Here is a 15,460-nt window from a genome sequence, read left to right on the forward strand (position 1 = left end):
GTACAATTCAATGGCTATTAGTAGGTTCTCAGAATTATACAACCATCTCCATTTTAGAACATTCCCATCACTCAAAACAAACAAACAAACAAACAAAAAAACCTATGCCCTTAGCAATCACCCTCCACTTCCTCCCCGCCCCCCCCCCCCCCCCCAGCCCAGGCAACCACAAATCCACCTGCTGTCTCTATAGATCTGCCTGCTCTAAACATTATCTGTAAATGGAATCCTACAATCTTCAGCCTTTTTGTGTTTGGCTTCTTTCACTTAGTATGTTTTCAAGGTTCATCCAGGTATCAATTTTTTATGGCTGAATACAGTTCTGTCATATGGATAGACTACATTTTGTTTATCCATTCAACAGCTGATGGACATTTGGGTTTAGCTATCATGAATAATGCTACAAACATTTGTGTACAAGTTTCTATGCAGAGATGGATGTTTTCATATTTCTTGAGTGTATTTCTAGGAGTGGAATTGCCGAGTTTGGTGGTGGTTTTTTTTCCTTTTTTGCAAGACATTCTCAGTGGAGTCAATGTTTCCATTTAATTTTGATGCAATCTGTCTCGTGCAGACCAGTGCTTTGGCTAGTAACTAGTGTCACTCAGATGGGCACATAGTCATATGTGCCTATATTGTGGGTCTAAAGCCAAGTATGCTGTCTTTTCCCTACTGTTCTGTTCCTCTTCTGACTTCCCTTTGATCCCATCCAAATCCTACCCAAGCCTGGATTGGACTCCCCTCACCCCCTAACATTTCTCATCCAATCAGATTCCAGGTCCTGTCAGGCACCCTGAAGATCCCTTTCCCAGTGTGGGAAAGTGGATCTTTCACTTGCAAGGGTCCCCCCCCCCCCCGTCCTTAGCCCCACCACATGACTAACTGGACCCTCTGACAAACATTATACAACATCTAGTGGTTGCTAAGCACCAGAGACACTAAGAAATGGGGTCCTGGTCTCTAGGAGTCTCAAGGCAGGGCAGAGCTTGAACAACGATGGCAGTGGAGCATAAGGCCAGCTGGAGCCAAGCAGGAGCACAGCCTGTGTGCCTCCCCCCGCTCTGGGCACTGGGAACGCAGTAGTGAACAAGACAAAGCCGACATGGAGCTTCCAGTCTAGTGGGAGAGACCGACAAATACGTAAAGAAAATGAGGGATGTGAAGTAACAACGGTCAGAACACAGAAGGTGGAAAGGCCTCTGGAGAGTGGATGAGGTGAGGATAGAGCCTGTGAAACTCCCTGTGGCCCTGTAGGAAGTGGGAATGCTCTAGGCCAGGTCCAAGATCGCTTGGCTTAGCTCCTCTGAAGAAGGGAAGGCAGGCTGGTAGGGCTGGAGTGCAGGGGGCCAGGGGGAGAGAGAGGGGTGAGAAAGCCAGGGAGAGCTCACTGCTGAGGGCGCAGAGGGCAGAGGATGTTGTAGGGCCCTGCTGGGCCTGCATAAGAAGTTCGTCTCGTTCGGAGTGGGAAAGGGAGCTACTGGAGGGTTGCAAGCAAAATGATATGATCGACTTCATATTTTATAAAGCATTTCCAAAGGGACACTGGACTGAGGGAAGGGTCTCTGAAGACCATGTAAAAGAGGCAGGGAAGGCTGGAAGAGAACAGTCTGTGTGGAGGCCCAACGGGTGAGAGAACTTGGGACAGTGGTCACCAGGCCGGTGCAAGCATGGCTGGAGGGCGTTCTCCCGTGGGCAAGGTGCTGGAAAAGGGGGCAAACGGGAAATGATCCTCTGTGGGCACCCCCTAGCTAATGGCTTCCCTGCCAAGCTCCCCTTCCCCTAGTGTCTGTCTGCTGGCTCTGCAGCTCTGTGGACTGCTTAGGTGACTGATAATGTGTGCTCCCTCCTCTTCCAGAAAAGCCTCTGAAGAGGGACGGAGGACGCTTCAAACTATAGGAATAAAATAGTGCAGAAAAATTTCTCTAGCCCAGTTCATGTTGGGTTGAAATGGGTCCCAGGTAAGAATCTGAAGGACTCTTTACCTCCATCCTGGTTCATCTAAACCGCGGGCAATCCTCAGGGTGGAGATCGTGGGTTCCAGAGCCAAAACTCTGGGCCTAAATATTAGTCCACCCTCACCAGTAATGTTGGGCAAACTTAACCTCCTGGGGGGGGCAAATTTCTGTCTTTAACATGAGCTAATCCCAGCCTCCAACGGTTATTGTGAGGATCATGTGCCATAACCCACATGAAGTCCTCAAGCAGCATTTGGCACACAGTTAGTACTCAGTAAAGTGGCCACTGATGTCACGGTCATTGTCATCAGTCATGGCAGAAGCTGCAGTAGTGGGTGCAGGTGCTTACAGTGGCCTCTGGTCCTGGGTGCACCCAGCATCGGTGAGTGTGTGGAAGCCTGGCAGACACCGGTCACACCTGTCTCCTGTCACACCTGGTTTACAGCTGCACCGTCCAGAGTTGTCACATCGAGCACTGAGAGCACCTGTAACCCGACGGGGTTGGGGGGAAAGGGAAGAAGAAAAGGAAATACTTAATCTATTTGGCATTAGGAAACAACTGTGTGGCCCCGTGGGAGCACAAGGAATATCCACCACCTGCTGCTGCTAATAATTCCATGTTGTCTGAGTACATGTCCACCCACTGGGGCAAGGTTTCACGGCCAAGGATGGCTTCTTCAGGCGAAGAAGTGGAAATTACTCTTGAAGGCAGGCATTTTTACTTAGTATCTGTTCTGATTTGAACATTAGTGTGTAGGCCACTGCCTTGTAAGTTGAATCCTGGAGATCTCAAGAGGGAAAATTAGAGCACATCAGCCTCCTCAAAGAGAAAGTGAGCAACATCTTCCCTTATTCCTGGCAGGCAAAAGCTGTATTTTAAGTGTCCATGCTTGAACAGTGTGATTCTTGAGTGTGAAGAGGCTTCCTAATATAAAATCTGTACCTACCCAGAGCAGAAGACATTCTCATCCTTGGTGCTATCTCCCCTTCCCTGTGCATCGTAATGTGATCAGTTTTGTACAGACATGCTCGTACTGGTCAGCGGGCCCTCTCAGACTGAGAGTTGCTGAGAGACCGGTGCTGAGGACAGCAAATGTGCCACTACGGAAGCCGGACTCTTCTCCATTCTCACTGCCTTCCCTTCCCCCGCCACAGTTCAAGCCTCTGTCTTTTCTCCCAGGACCCGGCCTCCCACTCTCTCTTCCCGGCCTCCCACTCTCTCTTCCCGGCCTCCCACTCTCTCTTCCCGGCCTCCCACTCTCTCTTCCCGGCCTCCCACTCTCTCTTCCCGGCCTCCATCCTTGTCTCCTTTCTTTCCTCTCATCCTCCTTTAAAAATGGAATTCATCTTGGGGTGCCTGGGTGGCTCAGTCAGTTAAGCATCCAGCTTCGGCTCAGGTCATGATCTCACAGTTCCATGGGCTCAAGCCTTACATCAAGCTCTGTGCTGACAGCTTGGAGCCTGGAGCCTGCTTCGGATTCTGTCTCTCCCTCTGTCTCTGCACCCCCTGCCCCGGCTCATGCTCTGTCTCTCAAAAATAAAACATTAAAAAAAACGGAATTTATTTTTAAATGGGTGGTTCAGTTGGTTAAGTGTCCGACTCTTGATTTTTGGCTCAGGTCATGATCTCACAGTTCATGGGTTTGAGCCCCATGTCAGGCTCTGGGCTGACCGCACACAGCCTGCTTGGGATTCTCTCATGCCCCTCATCCCCTGCCCCTCCCTTCCACTTGCGTGTTCTCCCTCTCTCAAAATAAACATTAAACATTTAAAAATGGAATTCCTATCACATTACTCATCTGTTTAGTCCTCTGGTGGCTCTCCACTGTAAGCAGCATAAAATGCAAACTATATCATGGCCCACAAGACTCAACCTCTCCTTCCTTCCCTCCGCTCCCAGCCCCCCAGCCCCCCAGCCTTGCTGGTAGAACGTGCCAGACTGCTTCTCTCCTCAGGCACCTGCACCTGCTGCTCCCCTGGCCTGGAACCCTCCTTCCCCAGAGCGTCCCCTCATTGGCCCATCCTTGGCTCTCCAGTCCTGAGTTACTACTACTTCTCTAGTGAAATCTTCTTGGATCCCCAAATCTAAAATCTCCATCCCACCACTACCATAGTCCTGCTTCCTCAGGATTCCCTCAGTCTGTGTTCCCTGCTGTCCCCAGTGCCCAGGACAGAGCCCGTTGTAGAGGAGATGCCCAGAAATCTGTCGGATGAAACCATGTACGCCATGAAAGGTCAGGGCTGTTGGGAGAGGGTCAAGGGTAGCAAAAGCTGAGCAGGAAGGTGGTGAGAAGTGTACCTCCCCTACTTGACGATTTCCCTGTGCAGGCAGAATGATCAAATAATCCACCTGTCTACAGCAGACCGTGGTAGTTGGTACCAAGCCGACCGGACACTAACCAGTTGCTCCTTTCTTTCTAATCAGTTATTCTTTGAATTTTTAATTCACTGGTAGATACAATTCAAATCGATAAAGGTATTGGCTCTGCACCTCCATAAAGGTTTTTTATGCCACCTGTGGAACATGAACAACATCAGTCACACTCAGAGCTGGTGGAAGACCCCAGGTCAACTCTGTAAAGCTTGAAGGGGCCCTTCTACTCTACAAGCTGTCAGCCAACACAGCTAGGAAGGAAAGCTGCTTTTTGAATTATGCTCTGATAAGTAACATTCAACAGGAGACATCCCTCTTTATTTAAAAAAAAAAAAAAACTCAACGTTTATTTTTGAGAGACAGAATGCGAGCAGGGGAGGGGCAGAGAGAGAGAAAGGGAGAGACGGAATCCAAAGCAGGCTCCAGGCTCCAAACTGTCAGGACAGAGCCTGACGCAGGGCTCAAACCCACAAATGGTGAGATCATGACCTGAGCCGAAGTCCTGAGCCACTCAGGAGCCCCAAGACATCTCTTTAATACAATTAATTGTTTTCTTGGTTTAACACAAATGGGTGTTGATGGGTTCAGAAACACATTTTTTTTCTCCATTCCAATTTATGGAAATCACGCTTTTGACTTAAGACCATTCTCCCTGCAGGGGTGCCTGGGTGGCTCCATCGGTTGGGCGTCCATTTCGGCTCAGGTCATGATCTCACAGTTTGTGGGTTCGAGCCCCAGGTCAGGCTCTGTGCTGACAGCTCATAGCATGGAGCCTGCTTCAGATTCTGTGTCTCAGTCTCTCTCTCTGCCCCTCCCCCACTTGTGCTGTCTTTCTCTCAAAAATAAATGTGAAAAAATTTTTTTAAATTCTCCCTGCAGTAATTTTTCAGAAATGAGTTATTCTTAGAAAATGGAAAAGACTGTACTTTGCTTTGGACTCTGGCCTGTGCATAGACCAAAATGGTTATTCTACAAAACACTGTTCTGAGGGAAATTAATGCTCTCATGAAAAAGGCATTCTGTGTTCAAAAGAGTTCGGGAAATGGTACATTCTAGGCCTTTCAGAGACTTATAACTTCATTCAGTAGGCATGACGCTTGTTTAACTCTTAAGGCCAGTGTTTCCAACCATTATTTGACATTCTTACAGGCCACATCTATTATCTTGAACACTGTGCTCTACAGGACATTATCTAGAGAATTCTGCTCTAGAAACTGGAGGTCAAAGTGCCCAGACTTTGAAATCCAACAACTCTCCCTTCAAAACCAGCTCTGCCACTTAGCTCTGTGTCCTTGGGGAAACTGCTTACTCATCGCTTATTTTAAGTGAGGGTAACAGCCTATGCCTCATGGAGCTGTTGCAAGACTTTGAACTAAAATATATAAAGGCCTAATTTAGTGTCTCACATGTAATGGGCACTGGAAGAATGTAGTTTACGCTGCTATCTCAAGGCCTCCCGCAAACCTTGACACAGACATGTGCACGGGTCCTTACTGTGAAAGTGACTACTTTATTTCACATTCTAAAACTGCCAAAATAATAGCACTGGGTTTTCAAAGTTTCTCATTAAAATAAAAACCCTTGTCCCAATTCCTACATTGTGAGTTGCTTTTAGGGATTGTGAATAACTGGGTTGAAAGAACAAAATAGCCTCCTGTTTTGTGTCCCAATAAGCTCTTTTAGGGCTTATATAGTTTCTGTGCATCTGAGGGTTCAAGAAGTTATTCTAAAATGATTACTATTGGGGTGTCTGGGTGGCTCAGTCGGTTAAGCGTCCGACTTCAGCTCAGGTCACGATCTCGCGGTCCGTGAGTTCGAGCCCCGCGTCGGGCTCTGGGCTGATGGCTCAGAGCCTGGAGCCTGCTTCCGATTCTGTGTCTCCCTCTCTCTCTGCCCCTTCCCCGTTCATGCTCTCTCTCTGTGTCAAAAATAAACGTTAAAAAAAATTTAAAAAAATAAATAAAATGATTACTATTTAAAAAATAGCAAATTAAGGGCACCTGGGTGGCTCAGTCAGTTGAGCGTCCGACTTCAGCTCAGGTCATGATCTCACTGTTCATGGGTTTGAGCCCTGCGTCAGGCTCTGTGCTGACAGTTTGGAGCCTGGAGCCTGCTTTGGATTCTGTGTGTCTGTGTCTGTCTGCCTGTCTGTCTGTCTGTCTGTCTGTCTCTGCCCCTCCCCTGCTTGTGCTGTGTTTGTCTCAAAAATGTTAAATTTTTTTGATAAATAGTAAACAAGAGGGTATGTCCGTTTGAGAACCCTTTATACATACACACACACACACACACACACACTTGTATTTTAAAGTAACAAGAATTTAAGAATTATAAGTTATTTAAGACCTGTTTTGGGACACCTGGGTGGCTCAGTTAAATGTCCGACTTTGGCTTAGGTCATGATCTCACGGTTCATGAGTTCAAGTCCCACTTCGGATTCTGTGTCTGCCTCTGCCTGCCTCTCTCTCTCTCTCTCTCTCTCTCTCTCTCTCTCTCTCTCTCTCTCAAATAAAACCTTAAGAAAAATTAAGGCATGTTTTCAATAATAACCAAGATGTTGTATTATGAGTAATCCATTGTCCGGATCATAAATATGTAAATAATAATAGAACAAGGCCAGTATCCTTGATGTCCATACAGGTCTCAAGAATTTAGGTGTCATTGAAAGAAAAAACCACATGTATGTACAGTGAATTTCAAAATATTTGCAAAAGGTTTTCAGGGCTTTTACACACGTGGTTATAAGAGTTGAGGAGAACTCAGCCCTGTTGCTGAACCCACAAAGTCATCACCTAAAAATAAGCCTGGCTGCTATATTTATGAGAAACTGATGTGACATCCAAAATCTGTGACCACTTTGGGGATTACTGATGCTGTTGGCTTCATTCGCCATACATGGAATGATTGCATTTTTTGGTAAGGTGTGTTCTTCATTTTGAGATTGAATATATGATAAATTCCCTTGTAGGTGATGCATATTTTCTGGCTGATTGGGAGACTGAGAAATCCCATAGGGAATTAAATTTGTGCCACTGGGCTAGGAATCTGGGCAGCCACAGTGTCGTGGGAGACAGCACAGGGTGGGAACCGTCTCTGTCACTAACATGCCACTCAGGCTTGCAGGTCAGACTCTGGAACGTCCCCTTCTTCATGTCCATAACGGTGGGTGGAGCGTGCTAACACCTGCAGGTTGTCAAGTTGTTATGAACACTGAAGAAGATATAGCCTATAAAAATATTCTGGAAAAATATAAAGCGCTACCCAGATCTTAGGAAATAAGATCCATGAAGCTTTTCCTGGACATCTAATTGTCTGATGTTGGGGATAAAAGAACAGCATTCTGATGCTTTATTTGTTCATATGGAAGGAATAAGAGAATAGTTCTCCATCAGAACTCTGGATTATAACTTTAGCTTTTGCAATTGCTTGTTAGAGGACTGGAGGCCATCAGCTCCTCTAGGCCTCTCTTTCCCCACTCTTTAAAAGACATTTGAGGGGCGCCTGGGTGGCGCAGTCGGTTAAGCGTCCGACTTCAGCCAGGTCACGATCTCGCGGTCTGTGAGTTCGAGCCCCGCGTCGGGCTCTGGGCTGATGGCTCAGAGCCTGGAGCCTGTTTCCGATTCTGTGTCTCCCTCTCTCTCTGCCCCTCCCCCGTTCATGCTCTGTCTCTCTCTGTCCCAAAAATAAATAAAAAACGTTGAAAAAAAAATTTAAAAAAAAGACATTTGAAAAGTTCACTGTCAATTTCAGGATATTAATAAGAAAATAAAATGCTAATAGTTTCAGACCAAATATATGGCCTTGACAGCATTCCTTCTAAAGTAGAATGTAACTTAAAAAAAGCCGGTGTCCCAGGAAACTGCCACACTGATCTGTCCTAATTAAAAAAAAAAGAAAAATCAACTATAATTTACTGCATTGTCTACCACGTGCTTAACACAATTCTCACACAATCCTGTGGTGGGAAGAGCATGATGTCCCCCTTCTACAGATGGGGACACAGGGGCAGCAAGCGGTGAAGGGACATGCCTGGAATGACATAGCAGAAGCGGAAGTACCAAGATTTGAACCCAGGCTCTCTGGCTCCAAAACCCACCACTAGTCTTTACATTACCATCTTTGATGTCAGTGCACCTGGGGCTGGCCACCTAGCTACACAATCTTCAACAAACTTCTTCACCCCCCTCTCTAAGGCCCTGCCACCTCATCCGTAAAAAGACATAATAATAGCACCCTCTTCATATGGTTATGTGTGAAGATTAAATTAATTGCTGGATGAAAGCATCTAGCAAAGTGCCTGGCACAGAGAAAGTGGGTAATGCATGTTAGCGATCATATAAGCTATAACTCATTGTTGGGCTCCTCCTCTGTCTACCAAGATGTTCACACTGAGCCTGGGATGTATACTCCCCAAAGGCAAAGAAAAAGCCAGGCTCATGGATGCTGGGCGAGCAATGGACTCGAGTGAAAAAGAGATGGTGCGGCAAATCCTTCATTACCATCTCTCAGCCACGCGGCAGCCTCCTTGTCTACTGTACGGACTAATAACCTTGTCTTCAGGCCAGGCTCTCCAGCTAAGTTAATTAAGTTTCTAATTACATTCTCGCTGATCGTCTTGCTGGGATGACACAACTCCAGTGACTCACAATGAAGCTGCATATCCTAAAGGGTTCTGGGCTTTTCAGAAGGGTTGAATGCCCACTAACATGGAATAACTTTTAATTTTTCTTTATGAAGTTCTTTAATTCACAAGAATTGCTAAATCCAAAAGATTCTGGATGTTGACCCTGTGCCACAAAGCTGAGCAAATTGGACTCAAACACACCATAACCGTAAGTTTGGTGAACTGGGGAGTGTTTGCTGGAATTTGGGTCTGCATCAGCCTGGGGTCATCCCCAGTGTTCTGTAATACTCTCCAGCACACTCTACCGGCATCTCCTGGCTAGACCAAAACCTGCCCATTTTTATGTTCATTAAGCTGTTTATACCCATTAAGCGCACTAACACTTTCAAACAGAGAAGAGAAACATATTTCCAAAAAAGATAATAGACAAGGTATTCTAAAAAACCTCAACTTCTTTAACAGAACTACTGGTCTCTCCTTTTCTATGTACTAACTTGTCTTTACTGTCCATGATGAATATAGCACAACATGTACATCTGTGTAGGCAAGAACTACCCACAGCTGTGCGAATACAGCACTGGGCGACATGTTTTAAAAAACAAAGGATTCCTGCTATGAACCAGCCATCTTGTAGGTATTTCCTATTTATTGATTGTATTTTCTTTTGTGAACAAACCCATCAAAGACTCTAATCTGCCTTTTTTTTTTTTTTTTTTGAGAGAGAGAGAGAAAGAGTGGGGGAGGGGCAGAGAGGGAGACTCTTAAGCAGACTCCGTGCTCAGTGGGATCTCACAACCCTGAGGTCATGACCCTGAGATCCTGACCTGAGCAGAAATCGAGAGGAGGATGCTTAACCAACTGAGCCACCCAGGCGCCCCTCTAATCTGCCTATTAATCAGGGTGTCTCTTGGACTAATACAACTTTATATTGCTAGCACCTACCATAGCACCAGAAACAGATTTTCCTATCCCTTTATTTTTCGAGAGGTTGGTCAAAGGCATTGCTATGGATGCACTGGAAGCCTACAAAGCTTCCTTTGTCCCTGGGCCAAACTGTCATCTGCCAGGGAAAGTAATCATGGGCCTCTTGCTACTAGAATTCAAGCCAACTGTGTCCTAAAGACTCTAGCTGATTCCTACAACCCAGACTTAAGACAGAAAAATGTGTTGCCTTTCAGATAGAAATGCTAAGACACTACACTACCAGTGTCTAGTAGATTCCCAATTGTTCTAGATGTTGAACACCACTCTCTTGCCTTCCTGGCTTCTCTCTTCCTTCCCCCTCCCCCTCTCTCTCTCTATTTGCCTTTCCCCCAACTACTTTTTTTTTTTTTTTTTTTTAAGCATAGTCAACACACAAGGTTACGTTAGTTTCAGGTGTACAACGCAGTGATTCAACATCTATGTAGGTCATGCTGTGTTCCCCACGAGTGTAGCTACTACCTGTCACCATAGGACAATATCACTGTATTCCCTCTCCCCTGCACCTATTTTGCCCATCCCCCCCACCTCCCCTCCCTTCTGGCAACCATTGGTTGGTTCTCTGTATAGGTCTGATTCTGCACCCCCCCTTTTTAAAAATTTATTTAATGTCTACACCCAACATGAGGCTCAAACTTGCCACCCCAAGATCAAGAGTCGCCCACTCTTCTGACTGAGCCAGCCAGGCTCCCCTGATTCTGCTTTTTTGTTTACTCATTTGTGGGTTTTCTTTAATTCCGCTTAGGAGTGGAATCATATGGTGTTTGTCTTTCTCAGTCTGACTCCTCTCACTCAGCATACTACCCTCCAGGTCTGTTCTTGCTGTCGCACATTACCTCTGGGGTTACAGTTGCAGGGTAAGCAGCGATCCCTCTCTCTCTGTCGGTAGAACCCCTCCTTGCACCTCTCGCAGTGAACGCCATCGGTGTTGTCAATGCAGTTGAGGCAGCGGAACCCGTTGCCTGTCTGTCTGTGAAGCTCCTGATCAAAGACGCATTGGCTGGACTTCCCACTGCAATCACAGACTAGGGATGGGGGAAAAAAAAGACCTCGCTAGTAAAAAGCTCAGAGACAATGCTATTAATGTAAACTATGTGCAGGGTACTAAATATTCATGCCAGCTACTTGGAGTAAGGTAAGGATGACATGGGCCGAAGGAAGGTTGGGAGAGTCTCTGCCCCACCCAAAGGGAGCAGCAGCATGCTGGGGCAGGGGGGTTGCTGTCAGGGAGAACGTGAGCTCAGGGTTGCCCGACTGTCCCATTCCTCAAGAGACACCAAAAATCTTACGTTATGTATTTTTTTTTAATGTTTATTTTTGAGAGAGACCCAGAGTGTGAGCAGGGGAGGGGCAGAGAGGGAGGGAGACACAGAATCTGAAGCAGGCTCCGAGCTGTCCGTGCAGAGCCCAATGTGAGGCTCGAACCCTTGAACCGTGAGATCATGACCCAAGGCGAAGTTGCACACTTAACTGAGCCACCCAGGCACCCTTCGTTATGTATTTTTATGTACAAATTCCTGATTTAAATTTGCAAAGAATTCATTTTTACAGCCCTGCGCAATCCCATAGAACAAGTCTACCGGCTAGAGAAACCTGAGGACTGCCAGCGGGTGCGCTCTGGCACAGCTGTCCCAACAGCTGACGGCGTCCTCTGTTCAAGATCCACGATAGCTGTCCCTCCTGTGATGGTCAAGGCTGAGGAGCTAATGTGACTGTCTGGACAGGAATCTCCTTCTGCCCTTCACTGTGCCTTGAGTGTCCCTCCCAGAGCCAGGTGCCAACGGGAACCAGAGTCCCATGAAGAATCAACTTTCCCAAATGTCTAGGAAAGTTTACCCCATTGAGCGACCTCTCCATGGGGGACCTAAAAGTCAATGAGGAAACGTGGAAATACTCCACATAACTCCTGGCACACAGCAGACTCTAAAAAATGTTTGTCACAACTGAGAAGACAAAGATGATAAGCCTTGAGGTTAAAAGAATTGGACCAAATCAGTACTAGTTCTATTTTTGGTGGCAAATCTCTTCAACTCTCTGAACCTTATTTCTTATAAATGTAAAAGGAATTACCTGCCTCCCTGGACTGTTGAGAGGATCCCAATGAGAAAAGAATACCAAGCCCTTCACACCTGCTAATTCACTCACACAAGACAGGCATCGCCTCAGAGGAGTAAAATGCATTTCAGAAAGGTTAAGTAATTTGACCCAGTGGAGAGCTAGGGTTGGAACCTGTGTCTGATGCCAGACCTCATTTTCTTTCCACCAGGCACATTGTCCATTGGCCACGTGGCCTCAATAAGAGTCCACTTCTAGAACTGCCTAGGGCCACGACTTACCCAGAGCACTGATTAAAAAAAAAAAAAGCCATCGCACGTGCTGAACAGCTGCCCTGTGCAGGCCATGTCAGGGCTCTGAAGGCACAAAGGGGACTAAGTAAACCTGATGAGCTTCTGAAGCGACTTCTTACCACACACGTCTCTCCAGAGCCCATGCCGTCTCTAGCACCTCACACATATCAGCTCAGTTACTTCTCACAAGAACACATCAGCACGAGTGGTCTTGTCCCCATTGACCGGATGAAGAACCTAATGCTGGATATCTTGCTTAAAGTCACACAGCTAAATGACAACCATACAATTTGCTCCTAAGTGTGTCCAACCACAAAGCCTTCACCCCCCACCCCACCCCCGCTTCTTGAGAACCTGGTTACCACTGCAGGTAGCCGTTCCTCCTAGAAATCCCTCACAAAGGCTCATTCAGCCCCTACATAAATCCTGTCCCGCCACAGACCGCACTGGTTGTTCCAGATTACTTTTTCAGGAGTTTTAACTCTGCCTCCCTCCCTGTAATTTTTACTATGTGTTCTTGCTCTTCCTTGGAAAACACACGCACACCTACTGTGGTCTTCATTTACTTATCACTTTGTTTCAAACATGTTTACAAGCACTGTGACAGCCGGGGCTTTGACTGTCTGAAGACAGCTATCCTATCTCCCTCTCTAGCCTTCTCTCCTTCTGGTTAAACTGGAGGCCTGTCACCTCCATGCCTTTCAACCATTTCCCATGGGATGATTTCTAGATTCTTCTTGACTGTCCTCCAAGGAACATACTGATTTCCCAATGTCTTTCTTAAAAGGGCCTGAATTTATCACAGTCCTCCAAGTGTGGTTTGACTAGCTCAGCATGCAACACAACTGGGTGTTAGAATTCCATGGACGCAGTTTTGCATTTCGTTAAACTTAGCGTGTTAAGCTTGCACTCAATTCAGACTCCCGGCTCTCTTTGCAGAATGGGTGCCAACTCCAATCTTCCCCAGTGAATGCTTGTGTAACTGATTTTTTGGATCCCGAACAGATGTGCCACACAGCTGTCACGTGCTGTGAAATTGCTGAGAACATCCTTAGGCGTGTATAAGCGCTAAATTCAGCCAACGACCCTTGTGTGAGGTCAGTCGCCTGGATCACGCAGTGTGCCAATGCCCTTTCTGTCCTGGGTGCCTCTTGAGGGCAGTCTCAAGACAATTACAAAATTTTCACTGTGCCTTTCTGACCCAGAACAAACTTTCTGCTGGTAATCGTTAACTTTATAAGGATGGCTCATGATATATTTAGAACACTATTTCAAAAATAGACACCCTTGTTATAATCTGGTGTTTAATGCCTCCCTCCCCTTCTGTCCTCTCTCCTGTCAGGCTCTACTCTGAAAAAACTGTGTTCTCCCTTTAAATCCCCCAGCCTTCTGCAGAGATACATTACAGTTTGAGCAAGGGGGATCTTCAGCCAGCAACTCTGCTCTGGAACTTGCTCACTGCCAAATCCCCCTCCTCTCTCACTGAGGTTTCCATGAAAGCCCAAGGTTGTGCTGACTGGGTAGGGCCAAGTAGGCCTTGTGTCGGGGAGTGTATAGGCCTCCTATGTCTGCATCGTGTGAGAACCTCATGAAGATGTTCCCCAGCCCTGCCTGCAGGACTTTGAGGTTTCCAAGCTGCACTGAGCTCGACCCTTAGCTGCACTGCACTTTAGCTTAATATTGAGTCTTCTGAACCTTCACCCCCAGAGAAGGAGGGTAGAGACTTTGCTCCTCTTGCATGAGATGACCCCTTTTGTCGCTGATGCTTTTGAAACATGGTCTCAAATCATCTCCCAAATTTAGACCAACCTCCCTAAAACTATTACTCATTCTCACTACTGGGGGGGAAAGAAATGTTTTGAAATTCCAGAATATTCTTGCAATTGGCTTAATAAAATGGGCCTCATACAGCTTGAGCCTGGTCCTTTTTTTTTTTTGAGACTGTGTGTGAGCATGAATGCAAGTGGGGGAGGGGAAGGGGCAGAAAGAGAGTGAGGGGAGGGAGAGAGAGAATCCAAGCAGGCTTCATGCTGTGGGGCTTCATCTCACAAACCAAACAGGTAAGATCACGACCTAAGCCAAAAAGAGTCTCAAACGCTTAACTGCCTGAACCATCCAGGCACCCTGAGGCTTGTCCTTTTTATTCTGTGACCGATTTCTGCCTAACCACTACCATGGGCACGCTGGTTGCTGAAGGGCACTGCCCGGCTAGGAATGAGGTGACTGGGAGCAGTGGGGACTCTGCCAACAGGGCTAAGAGGAAAAGCAGCCAAGTGTAGCCACATGGGGATCCTGCCTACTGTGGTCAGCATTTCCACTCAGGTCTCTAAAGAAAACAGAAATCTGGCCCTGTAGGAGATCTGATCTTTTTTATTTAAAAATTTTTTTAACGTTTATTCATTTTTGAGAGATGGAGAGAGACCACATGACTAGGGGGAGGGGCAGGGGGAGACACAGAATCTGAAGCAGGCTCCAGGCTCTGAGCTGTTGGCACAGAGCCCGATGTGGGACTTGAACCCACGACCACGAGATCATGACGTGAGCCAAAGTCAGATGCTTAACCGACTGAGCCACCCAGGCACCACTGAAATCTGATTTTTAAATGTTGGCCAAAAAAATATTTTTTTTATATTTGTTTGAAATAAATCTATGTCCAAGGGCAAATCTCTGCTCTTCTAACAGGCAGAAAACACATGTCCTGCTTTAGAAAAAGGAGAAATGAAGCCCTCGTATATGGCACAGTGGCCTGGTCGTAGTGGGGGTTTGATGTGTGTTTGAAGAACAAATGAATGAAAATTCTCGAACTTGTAGAAACACAGCTCAGGGGTTCCTAAATTGAAAGGACTCCATGTGTCCCATATGTCTTAACATGCCTTAAAAATATAAATACTAATATTAGTATTTAGCAGTCACTCTCCTCCCTGTTCCATGAAAGGATGCTTTTCTCTACAGAAGACCAGTCCAGAAAACAGCCTTCCTTGGTAACTTCTACTGCAATGACTTATTTAGGTTAATAGACCCAAATATAAGCCTTGGCTACATTTTAAACTCTAAAAATTTATTATACTTCTTTTATATTTGGCCTTGTTCAAGTTTGTCTAGAGCTCTTATTTCTTCATTTTTATTTTGTAATTTTGCTATGCTTCCGAATTTCGTAAATGGTTTATCTAGTTTCAGGGCA

General features: G+C 46.3%; 1 protein-coding gene across 2 annotated transcripts in view; it reads right to left on the reverse strand.

The window, feature by feature from the left end:
* The window catches only part of LAMC2 (laminin subunit gamma 2), a 57,904-nt gene that overhangs the window by 26,311 nt on the left and 16,133 nt on the right, over positions 1-15,460 (reverse strand). For both annotated transcript variants that reach the window (XM_043568015.1, XM_043568017.1), the window contains 2 exons: positions 10,768-10,956; positions 2,305-2,440 (listed from right to left, as the gene is read on the reverse strand). In XM_043568015.1, coding sequence (XP_043423950.1) covers positions 2,305-2,440; positions 10,768-10,956 — 325 coding nt within the window. The remainder of the gene's footprint in view (positions 1-2,304; positions 2,441-10,767; positions 10,957-15,460) is intronic.

Source organism: Prionailurus bengalensis, chromosome E4, assembly GCF_016509475.1.
Source record: "Prionailurus bengalensis isolate Pbe53 chromosome E4, Fcat_Pben_1.1_paternal_pri, whole genome shotgun sequence".
NCBI lineage: Eukaryota > Metazoa > Chordata > Mammalia > Carnivora > Felidae > Prionailurus > Prionailurus bengalensis.